Genomic DNA, 12,918 nt, shown 5'->3' on the forward strand with positions numbered 1-12,918 from the left:
TTTGGCCCAAAGCATAAGGTTTTTGTTTTCTAAATGTAACAGTTTATTTGTAATTGAAAAATATCTACCAACAGATTATATTTTGGGTTTTTTTTTTAATATTTAGCCACATTTTTTTATAGATATTTTGGTACAATAGAATAATATTATCGTTATCGTAATCAATAATACAATAATGATGCGTAGAATTACATATTAAGGTACATACTCCATTCCCCATCAATATAATAGAAACCCAACGATCCCATTACTCCCATTAAGTCGGCATAATATACTTATATAATTAGAAGTTGTCTATACAATATGACTAGATTAGGTACGTATTATCACATAATTATAATTGTACTTTAAAATAAATAATATTTTGTATTAATAGGATGAAGATTGAGGATTGTTCGTTTGATTTAGGAGAAGTATACTTTCAAAGTACATTGAAATGAAATGCAAATAAAACAAAATATATAATTAATAATAATAAATTATAGTACCTAGGAGGATTCAAAAATGTCTCAACAAAAGTTGTTTTGAAGCCACACACAAAAGCTATTATATAATAATAGTTTGTCGAAACATCAAATCATACTTGCTGTTATTTAAATTTTTGGTTGCTAAGTGTGTCCACATAAAGGCTAAAGTTCATACTGGGCGCGAGTTTTTCGACAGACGTCTAACAGACTTATAGTCTACTTTGTAGGTACGGGTCTCGACTGATTTAACGACAATAGTACTTTATAATAATATTGAGAATAATAACTATATATACATGATTACCGACAACAATCAGGAACATCAAGCCGATAAATATCCATCCGATTTTGTCGAACTCGTAAACGTAATTAGTCCAAGGCTGTGGTGGTGGGCCCGCCCGGTATGGAACGGCCCACCCCAGACAGTCGATACTCGTGGTTCGAGCCAGTTCCGTGTTGGTGTTGTATGTGCTGTTGTGCGTAGCGTATGAATACCAGCCGAACGCCAAGTCAGCTTCTTCTGAGTCCAGCATAGCGGTTATGTTGTCCAACACTTCGGCACTGTTGTACCAGCTATACATCTCTGACACGTCACCTTTTGGCGAAATGATGACCGGTGTGAAGTTCATGTGCCTAGCCACAATCTCCAGTACCTTACCGCCGACGCCGGAAGTGGTCCACAGCGGCTGCTGTGGCGTGCCGTCACCGGGCCGTAATACTGTGTCCGGCGGGTGTTCGTTGCCGGCGCATCGGAGCGGACAGCCGAGCATGTTACCGGTCTTTGGTTTGCCAGAGAATAGATCAATGCCAAGCCGGAACCGCCCATCAACCCACCGGTCCAGAAGAAACGGTCGGCCTAGCTTGTTGCACCCGTAGTTGGAGAACGGCCGGTACGTGTATACGTTCACGCCACCGCCGTCCATCCGGACCAGCCCGATCACGTTTACGTGTTTGCCCGCGTCCCAGAAGTGCCGGAATATGCGCCGGATGTTGTTCATGGGCATCTGCCTTGTCCACACCGCCACGAAGTGACTCCGCTGTTTAGCGGTCAGCAGTTGCGTGTATAGCATGTCTTCGGCCAGGAATGCAAATACATCACCCCTCGATGGCTGTTGCAGCGAAGCATGTGCGGTAAACGACGAATACGGTACTATCACTTTGGGGCTCTGTACGGCCATGGCGAATGCGTCCACCACAGCAGCGTACTCAGCTGTTTCCGACTGTCGGAAGTTCATGTAAACGGTCCGCCGGTCAAAGTATGTTCGGGTCACGTTCGCCAGACAATCGAATAACTCGGCTGTGTACCCATTGCTGTTGTTTTGGGCAGTAACTACCGACATCGAAACCGCGTCGGCTAACGACGTCAACCCAGCGGCGAACGTTAGAAACGAGAGCACGGCTAACACCATTGTTGCAGGTGGAATCCTCATCTGGAAATTGTGTTGTTCGGGGTGGTTTGCAGTCTACTGTCGAGGTAACGACAGTGTACAGATAGAACGGTGCCATAGAAATATAGTAACCAGAAATTAATTGTAACAATCGACACTTGATTAGTCTTGTTGACTTGACATTGAGTAATTAAAATAGCGCCATAGTCGATGATAATAGACGAAACACTCTGTGAATTTTTGAAATTTAATTAAAAGTAGTGGAACAGTTTTGAGGGTGAAAATATGTGGGTTTTTAATGGATATTTGTTTACCAAGCTATGTAACATAAATTAAATGATTAATAATTAATAATTATTCACGATTTAATTTGAAGTTTGAGGGATAAAAAAATAATCAGCAGGAAATAATATTGTCTTTCTAGCAAAATATATTTTTTTCAAAAAAAAACTATTGTTCACATTCAAAATATTTATAAAATAAGATCAATATAATATATATTTTTGTAGACAATAAACTAAAACGTTTAGGAAAAATTTATACAACTAAAAAAAAAATTACAATATAATAATTAATAAATCAAACATAAATATTACATTACCGAACGCATTGGGAACATTAAACAAACTCTTATTTAAAAATTCAACAATATAAATATACAGCTTACATAATATTCTCATATTGCACGCCTACTACAAAATAATAACGACTTTAAAAATTATTAATTTACAGATTGTTTTATGTTATTTCAATCAAAACAAACTACAAAGCATGTTGTCTCACTATTTAAAAGTAAGAAACAAATAAAACATCATAAAACACCCTGTATATAGTTTACTGTCATTGTAAGTAGCATACCAATATTAATTTAATAAATTATAAATTAACTAAAATGAACAACATTTTGAATGAGCAAATATAATTTACTAAAATTATTTTAACAACATTTGAACACTATGACTTGTATGTAATTTAAGAATAGTGTGCAATATAGGTTAAAAAAGAAATAGCTGAAAATTTTAAGAAAGAAAAAGTAATTACTTTTTATTTTATAGTGCAACAATAATAAGTCAATAGGAACAAAAAAAAAATCATGCTCCGCTCAAAAAATACTTGATTACACTTTTTACAGAAAAAGATGTTTAAGCCTTTCAAGAATACAGCTTTCTGAAGGGTTTTACAAGTGAAATTATATATTATAAAAATTATGGAGGAAAATTTTATCTACTTTCATAAGAAACCAGATTGTTGATATCTCATTTCAATCAACCCGTATTTTATAATAAATTTTTAATATTTTTACATTTTATCTTTAAAATTATTTAACTAATATAAATATCAAAAATTTTATTTTTAATAGATTTAGATAAAATTATTCTCTATAATTTTTTATGTTTACTAGGAAGGTGTAAAATAAGTTTTTATGAGTATTTATATACTATTACACCATCTTAGTGATTATTAAGTTGCCAACAATAATTCATCAAATAAATATATTTGATTAGAGAGCATAATATCACCATATTTTACAAAACTAATATGTCAAATAAGTTTTAGAAGAAAATAATATGTTTTACATCTTTCAAGTCTCAAAAGTATTACTTTTTTTTAAAAAAAAAAAGATTTCATTTTTTATTCTTTTTAAAATATTTAGGATAAAAAAACAATAAATAAATGTTCTTTAACAAAAAAAAAAATATATATATAGTAATAAGAATAGCGAGCACCAAACATATAGTACAGCAAATAAAAGTAATTTAAATTTACAAAAAGTTAAATTTCATAAGTTTATTTATTATAAAAATACCTGGTATTTTGTAGCAAAATTATTTTACTAATATTGTGCGCAACTTATGTGTATTTAAGTCATATTGATGATTTAGTTAAAACAAAAATAAAAATGACACCTTGATACTAGAAAAATAAGTGTGTTAAGCATGTTGGCCTATGAAACAGATGATATCGCATTGTGAGGCGATCCCATGGCACACAAAACTTTGTCTAACCACTGTAATGGTCCATTTAAATGTATTTCAATCCAACAAGGTGTGCTGGTAACATCTTGTCGATGATACTCTGCGCCCCAGCCCTTCACAAATGACATCCTAAACAGATAAATTAATTTTAATTTTATGTTACAAGATTATTATCAGTAATAATCTAGTATTTACCTAATTGTGCACATTTTAGTGAGCTCAAATACAGCTTCATAACCAGAATTTACGGATTCTGTGAGTAAAGTTGCAAATTGTTGATTATTGAAAATACGTAAAGAACATCCAGCAGGTATCTTACACACAGTTAATGGATGAAAATTATGATGGTGATTGCAATTACGTGACTGTACAAACACTGCGGAGTCTGATAAACATTCTGCATAAACTTCACCGCCAATATAATGTAATTGAATGCCTAAATTAAATAAAAAATATGTTTAAAAAGTTATTTAACTATATACATTGTTTATGAAATTTAAATAGAGACAAAATTCAAAATAAAATGATAAAAATACAAATTTTAAGTCTTTGTTGTAATTCAAAAATATTTTTTGTGGGCATTTGAAACTTTTAACATGTATTATTATATTTATAACATTTAAATTAATTTTATACTATTGCCTATTTATAGTTTAGGCGCAAATGGGGTATGGGCGATGCTCATAATCAACGGCGATTATCAACGCAACTAAGCAATGACCTTTAATTTTAATCAAGTTTTCATTTTATATTAGCAACGTTTTTATAAGGACATATTTCTTAACAAATAAATTTTGAAATATACTCAGTTTAAAAGTCGCGTTTTGTCTGTTGAATGAATAACACGTATGTTCTGGTCGTGTGTGTCGAATTGTGCAGTGTTTATTAAATTATGTTAAATAATATCTTTATATGAATTTTTGCTTACAACGCAAGTGTTTTAACACAAATTATTTAAGTCATCATGCATGGTGGCTTGTGCCATTGTCTAGCAATGGGCATAACGAAACAATGCTCTCACGGCGTCAACACACATTTTAGTTTACCAAGCATTTCTGGTATGCTTGCAATATGATAATAAAATATTACATAATATGAATCTAGTTCAAGCCCACCAAAAAAAAAAAAAACGCATTTAAGAAACTGATAATAATATCATTAAAACAGTAGGTATCAAAAGTATATAAACCACCACCAATTACGGCATGTGGTATCAACGATATACAGAATTTATTCACCATTTTAACTATTGAAGAAACCCCCAGTCATGAACAACGTCAACAACCTAAAACTTTTGCTAACGGTGACATAAAAATCTCAGGATGAATATTAAAAGTTCTTGAAAATAACTAAATTGAGTTTCATAGATATCAATTGAAAGCCGAAAAAAAATGTTGTATCGTAATGCATGGATTGCACCCAGAAACTGATGTAAAATTAAAAGAGACCTAGCTGACAAAGGTTTTTCTGTATGTGATGTCTCAAACATTCAAATTAAAAAAAAGTTAAACCCCAATGATAAAAAAGGAAAAGTGTTTAAAAGGAAATAGATTAAAACTGAGTTAAGGCGCGCCCACAGTATAATTAGTTATAATAATTTATTTGTAACAAATAATCATAATTTATTCTAATTAATTATTCATAACGAAATTCTTACAATTCAATTAACAACTTTTAATAGTAGAAATTGGAAAAGTGAGCGCTTTCTACACGCCTACTAACGGCTTAATATTACATATATTTAATAATCATTATTTATTTAAAATTATCATTGTTTATTTATACTTTTAACTCAATATCCACCAAATAGGAATGAATATTGAATACTTATTTATGCAAAAGTTAAATACAAGTGAAATATAAAATAAATCATCACTAGTCAGACTTGTATCTTATGTGTATATATATATATATTTATTACCTCTTCCAATATGTCGCCTTGTGTTTTCAATTGTTTGATTTCGATTAACATTGGAAAGTTGTCCAAGACAAAATCGGTTTAGATTATTACTCGGATTAGTGAAACCATCCACAACTACAACAGGAGATTGGCAATGAAAAAGTTCTCCAACTCTACTATTTAATTCATAGTATGCTATGCTTGCCCAACTAGCTTGTTCCTAACAGTTAAACAATTTATAGTTAAGTTACTTATTAACAAAGTTAATTTTAAATGTTGTTATAATTTACCTGATACATGACTTGTGTTCCAGATGCGGGACTCATAGCTTTTTCATCAGGCCCAGGAGAACTTCCTAATTCTAAAAAATATTTTAAACAAAAATATATTATAAATTAAAGATTTGATTACATTTTATTAATAAATGTATTTACCTGACAGTGCGCTGCTCTGAAAAGGACTGTTTGGTGGAGGACTTGATGATGGAGAATTTGGTCCTTGGTTATAGTTATTATACTGAAGATTTTCTGGCATTTGACGGAACATCATAGGGGGTAGCTGACTTTGTCTGGGTACCAATACAGGAGGTAAAACTGAAAAGTAAATAATATAATTTGTAAAGATAAATAAGTCAAATATTGTGCTTGTTAGTTTAAAATAATTTTATGTCCAATACTCCAACAAGTAAAATTAAGTTTTTTAAATATGTAACATGTAGGTATAATTAATTTTTGAATATATTGTTTTAAAACTAAATAAGTATACCAACTAAAATAATTGTGCACGTATGATCATCATTTGACATCATTACTTTCAATTTGGTAATACATAAGCATAAAGTATTTAAATTTAAAATCCACTGTAATATAAATTAAAATAACTGCTTGTAAAAGAGACAATGATAATAATAAATGTATCTATTAAGTAGTTAATATTTAAAATTTTTACCAACATTAATTATATGTGTTGTATTCAGAGGAGATATTGAAACAAAAATAATTTAATACAATGTTCTCATTCAAACTTCAACCAAAGTATACTAGTTACACTGTTATTCAAATTGAGATTGGCTTACCAGGACTTTCAACACGTTTGTAGTGATAAGGATTAATACAAACATCTTTCTGTTTGTTTTGAGTAGAGAATGGAAATTGACAGTGGTCAAGCGGCTTAAGCTCGTGATGGGTTTGGAGATCTGGCCATCGCCATACACGGCAGTATATGACGTGCGGTAAACTCTTACGATGCGACACCTGAACATAATAAAACGCATTACATGTACATTACCACGATAGTTATTTGGCATAGGCAGGAGGTTTGATTTTAGTATGTGGTTGTACCTGCAGTCGTCCGTCAAGACTTCTCGGTATGGTGACGCACTTGCTTGGCTGTCCCGGACAGCTGAGCGCTTTTTCCAATTCCTCGATAGCGCCTTTGGTTTTCTTCAATTTCTTGACGAGCGCATCGACGGCTTTTTCGGCCCATTTCTCTTCTTCGTCACCCTGCTTCCAGCCCAACAGTTTCTTAACGGCCGGGCTGGTAAACGAGAACAGGCTATTTATCGACGAAATTGTCGACGACGGTCGGCCCGAATCGAACTCGTCCACCTCCATTGCACGGGAGCGTGAAACGTAATAAACCACGCACACGCACGGTAAATATTCAATGACCAGAGTCTCAGGACAAGTGAACAACAGTAAGTGTTAACTTATTATATTATTTATTTATTGTTATTGTTGTTCGGGGGGAAGAGAGAAAGGAAAACGCGCATCATTGATTAGAATCCAACGGCGGACGGTGGCGGCCGTTCGGACGGATACGTTCCGGAGCAAACCGCGGCAACGTTGTAACGGAGTGTTACACGCACATTTGTTACGGTTCGCGTGTGCTGCGCCGTTGCCGGATTTTGCGTCTCAGCAGGTGTACCGCGCCGTAGATGTCGAAGACGTGCTTACCGCGGATTATTTGATTTCAAACCGCGGCCACTGGTAACGACGAAACTTTTACCGGCCGTTATGCACGACGAGCTGGCGCACGGTACGGCTTTTTGGACAGCGCAGTATAGCGAAGCCGGTACGACGACACGACCGCGTGTGAATCTGTGTGACAGTGGTCGCGCTTGTTGTCCACCGCAGCCGTCGCGTGAATGTGTGATCAATGATCTCATACGGTTGTATTGTGGTCTCCGCGATAAGCGTATATCGCGGACGAAACGTGTCGCCAGCGATAAATTCTCTTCCTCACTGCAGTCGCGTTAGTGACAACGGACTAGTTTCGTACGCACGCGCGAGATCGAAGTAGGTACAACGCGTATCGGTGGCGCTGCAGGTATACGGCTACACCATGATAGGTACTGTGGGTACTACGCGCGTACTTCACGCAGATGAGGCGGGTGGGAGCAGCCGTCTGGCGCCTATACGGTCCAGTCTGATTTTCCCTTTTTTTCCACTCCACCGACGCGGGTATTATATTATTATATTGTATTTCAGATAATGTATGGTGATACGCGTGTACGAGAACAATATTATGTATTTATATGACGTATACGTAGACGCGACGTGATACATGTTGTCTACACTCTTTTCTCGTACCCCGATTATCATCCGTCCATCCACCCTGGTGTAATAATATATTAATACGCGACTCGTAGAATAAAGCATAGATAATTTTTATATGTGTATATGTATCCGGGAGTCGACCGAAAAAAAACGACGGTAAATGTATTTATATTATGTATAAAAATGTATAACATACACTTCAAGTGCATCCTGCACAGTGCACATTTGACCACACGGTCGATTTGTCAACCCGTTCTGCAACTGTAACTGTAACTGCCTGTTGCTGTATTGAAAACGGAATTCGATTTTAAAATAATTGATTAGATAATTAATGTTTGTCGTTTTTCAACCATCATCATTATGTTTAGTACAATGTCTTTAATATAATATGAAGATATATACGTGAATACAGAATAGATGATTATATTATTTATGTCGATCGAAATCCATGCACAGCAAATGAACCAGTGCAGCGTGTCTACATGTTAAATTATTGGCGCCTGTACACAATTTGTGTACAATAACAACTGCAACAAAGACGTCGACAATAAATTAAATGGGTTTAGCCGGTTTAGGTAAAGACCGGCGCTCCCCTGCAAAATTATATTTTATAAAAATGTCGCCGGCATTTATAGTGCGGAAGTAACGGTTCGACGTGGTGGTATAGTATTGTCCTACTGTCGCCACTCGCCGTCGCCATCCCCATCCAAACATGCTCTGGTCTCCGACCGACTAAACGAGACCGGCTCTTGTATTTTACGTGTATCGTGCATTTATGCTGCATATTTATTTTTACAGGATGGCAAAATTTCTTCAACACTGTTGTTAGAGCCTTAAATAAATGATGTGAGAGAACAGTTTTTAAGTAACGTACAATGTACATAGTACATTAGACAAATAGACGAATCGTTTGCAACTATTTTTTTTTTTAATGCGATAAAGTAGTACAATCTAAAATCTATAATACTAGTTTACGTCATATTGTATAACCACGTGGTATTCGTAAAAGATAGTCTACATTTATTTATAGTAAATGAAAAACTGTAATAACTACTAATAAGTTAACAAGTAGGTATCTAAAAACTACATTTTAATTCTCGTTTATGCAAAAATAGTTTTAGCACTGAGTGGACGATCATTTTACGTCAGGCACGTACACGGGGGGAGGGTATTTTGAGTGCTCAAACACCACCCGAAATATTTGAGTTTTTATATGGTTATTTACTTATTCAATTTTAATGTTAATTTTGTTATATCAATGTTTATATTTAAAAAATTATTGTAAGTATACTTCATTTTCATAAAAAAATTTTTATATAATTATTTAAAAAAGTTCTACTTTTCATAATAACTGATTTTCAAAGACACTCTCCAAAACTTTTTTGTGCATACGTCCCTGTTTCGCGTGAAATATCTAGCGATTATTATCTAGAATAATTATTATTAGTAATATCTACTGTGATAACTGATAAGTATAATACTTACATAACGTTGTATTCAAGTATAAATGCGGGTGATTTAATAATTTTAAAACTGATTATTAGTTATAGATTTCATTTATTCATATAATTCATTATACCAATCCTCTTTCATTCATAAAAAGTTCTTAGACTACCTAAAGCCATCAATAAAATTGAGAATCGCGATGTTAAATATCTACTTATTTATATTAAAACAGCATTTTCAAATAGCAAATCGTCCTATTTAAAATCTTAGTATAAACTTTAAACATTAAACAGTACTTATTATTACATTTGACACTTCGGTTATAAAATGTCAATCGTGATGATATTATGTTTTTCGTAACACGTTATAAAAGATAAAACTCAATTACTATGGTTCTTGCACTAGTTAAACGATATTTTTCATTTATTGTACAAAACTTGCAGTTAATGGAAATTTAAAATTTAAAAAAAAAATCAAATTTGTTCTTCTATATAATAATATTAATAATCTATGTTCAATATTTTATACGGTGAAAATCTTATTTTTTTTCCAATTTTCCATCTTGTGAGTGTTCATATGCTATATTATTATACTTGTATAAATATATGTGATAAAACCATTGAATTGAGAATGACAACGACAGTTTATTATTGTATGTACTTATTTAATATATTATGTACTATACGCGTGTTCCATATATATAATAATAATAATACGTCGTGGCGGGCTGTGGCGCCAGTTCACCGCAGGGACCTGTTGAATCCATCGTATGTTTATAGTGTAATATATATATATATATATTAAATGTACGTCCGGCGGCGGGCTGCACGAGGTTATTGTGATGAGAATGTGCGTTTTGAAATTCGAACCATTCAGTGCCGGTCGGCGAGGGTTTCATACACATTTTTGGCGCCTATAATATACTCTGTGTGTATATAACGTATAGCATCGTAGAAACTATTTTAACTTATATGTTATTTACACAATATTAACAAATATGATGTATATATAATATATTTAGTATATTTATTTATTGTTTCTTTTAGTATATCCATGTGTGTTGGGTCTAAATGGTATTATAGTATTTACATATTATGTGTACTTTGCACGCACTACATACAACACGTGTAATACGTATTTATATATAACATGTAGGTATATTGAATTTAAAACATTTTTTAAATTTATGAGTGACTGTATAATTATTTTGTATTAAATATAAAACAAATAATTTATTTATTTAAATGATTTCGATCAGAATATCAGATAGGTTATACTGGTTATAGGATATTATATAATATATTACTTAAAACAGAAAGACATTTATAATTGAATTATTATTAAAATTAAATGTCTTATTATAATATAATTTTTTAACATATCACTGTTCAATTAAGCTATGCTAAAGGTAGATAGCCATTAATATGTTACAGACCGTACAGTACAGAAGCTATACTTTATTTTAATGGGTAGGCAGGTACCAAGTACGTGCAGGCTTTTTAAAAAACATTTTATATGCATTAAATTGTATTATTATCAATACTTAAAATTTTAATTTGAAATAAAATCTAAAGAGGACTGGATACGCAAATAAAAATAGTTTTTTAAAAAGTTGATTCAGGTGCGTCATTTAGTTGATGGCAGAGCGGGTACATGATCCAGGACATTTATACTTATTTTTAATATTATTTGGCCGATACATGTTTTTAACCTGATATTGAGTTGGTATTGTATGTATAAACATTTTTTTTTACTTTTCAAGAAAATGTTTGTTGTCTGATAATTATTTATTTATTCCTACTAAGAGAAAATGTATAACAGTAATAGTTATACTTATATTATAATAATAAAAAATAATATCCATAATTTTATTATAATAATATACTTAATTAATTTATGTTTTAAATACCATTGCTAATACTTTTACTCCGAGACGTATTTGGACGAGATTATTTACTTAAACAATAGAACCTATGTTAATTATTTTGTTATAATTTTAAAACATAATTCGTAGGAATCAAAACTTTTACCTATAATATATAATATTATTATACATTTTACAATATGCAATGAAATTTAGATTTATTTTATGATATTATCTATTTTATATTATGAACCTATTTGTACTGTTTTACGGTAGATATAACGGAAAAATAATATTTAATTTCGAGTTAAATAAGTTGATATAATATGGTATACTGGTATAGATTATAAATATAATAAATGCAATATTTTCAGAAAATTATATATCAATCACAACCTACCGTAATATTAAAAATAAATTAGGCTGACTGACCGTATTTCCGTTTAGAATCGTTTTTTATATAGGTACAATAATGCATCATTGAATGTGAATTTAACACTTATAATTTACAACAGAGCGTACTCACTTCACACTTGTCTACCTTTTAAAATTTAAATCGAGGTAGGAGCATTTTCAAATGATCTAAATAGTTTATATAGTAAAATTATAACTTTAAAATTTAAATATAAACAAAAGCACCGATATGATGTGTCCTATATAATTATAATGGGCAATAGACAAATTATTCATTATTCGCCAACAACATAAAATGATTATTATTTTGTAATAAATATATTGTATGTACCTGTGTATATGACGAATATATAACACATGCGGCCCATGCGGATATAGCATAGTAATCTAATAGCGTAGTGATCTAAGAACTTCTTGTTCTTGTATGCCTAATCCCTAAGATATACGATATACTTTTTAGTTATTACTATAGACAATACAAAGTATTTTTGTATTATGTATTGTCTATAGGTATATCATAATCTGATTGTGTGTATGTAATATGTATTTTATATTTCTATGATTTTTTTTAGGGGGGTTTTTATTTTAATAAAATAAAATAAATCTACAACCGTGGTAAAATCATAGACCTTATGGACTAAGGGTAAAATAATAAAATAATTGAATGATAATGATTATTATCACCAGTGCAGTCGGCAATGTGAATTCGGCATAGCAAAATACATTTTACCGCGACCAAATGATTTGTATTCCTATATTATCAACATAATATTTTTGATATAAATATGGCCGAGGGGGTAGGGGGTTATCACCTCTGGCTACGCCACTGCAGGTGTTCAGATATTCTCGTGTTTAATTAAGTACAGAATGACGGATACGTCATACATCACGTAGCATAGCGATTT

General features: G+C 32.1%; 1 protein-coding gene across 1 annotated transcript; it reads right to left on the reverse strand.

The window, feature by feature from the left end:
- Positions 1-3,543: 3,543 nt before the first annotated feature.
- Positions 3,544-7,344, reverse strand: LOC113549126 (protein mothers against dpp-like). The gene is made up of 7 exons (XM_026950331.1): positions 7,072-7,344; positions 6,807-6,984; positions 6,166-6,324; positions 6,022-6,092; positions 5,753-5,951; positions 4,027-4,267; positions 3,544-3,960 (listed from the first exon to the last, which is right to left on the reverse strand). The coding sequence occupies exons 1-7, from the start codon at positions 7,342-7,344 to the stop codon at positions 3,801-3,803; spliced, it is 1,281 nt and encodes a 426-aa protein (XP_026806132.1). The 3' UTR covers positions 3,544-3,800.
- Between the last annotated feature and the right edge of the window lie 5,574 nt (positions 7,345-12,918).

Source organism: Rhopalosiphum maidis, chromosome 1 (genome assembly GCF_003676215.2).
Source record: "Rhopalosiphum maidis isolate BTI-1 chromosome 1, ASM367621v3, whole genome shotgun sequence".
NCBI lineage: Eukaryota > Metazoa > Arthropoda > Insecta > Hemiptera > Aphididae > Rhopalosiphum > Rhopalosiphum maidis.

What these genes read in the sequence shown, in the direction of transcription:
- LOC113549126 (XM_026950331.1), bottom strand. Translation starts at nt 7,344, where the DNA reads ATGGAGGTGGACGAGTTCGATTCGGGCCGACCGTCGTCGACAATTTCG. An exon ending in GAACACAAGTCATGTATCAG is followed by an intron (nt 5,952 to 6,021) that starts GTAAATTATAAC and finishes TTTAACTGTTAG; the next exon opens with GAACAAGCTAGTTGGGCAAG. An exon ending in ACTAAAATGTGCACAATTAG is followed by an intron (nt 3,961 to 4,026) that starts GTAAATACTAGA and finishes TTATCTGTTTAG; the next exon opens with GATGTCATTTGTGAAGGGCT.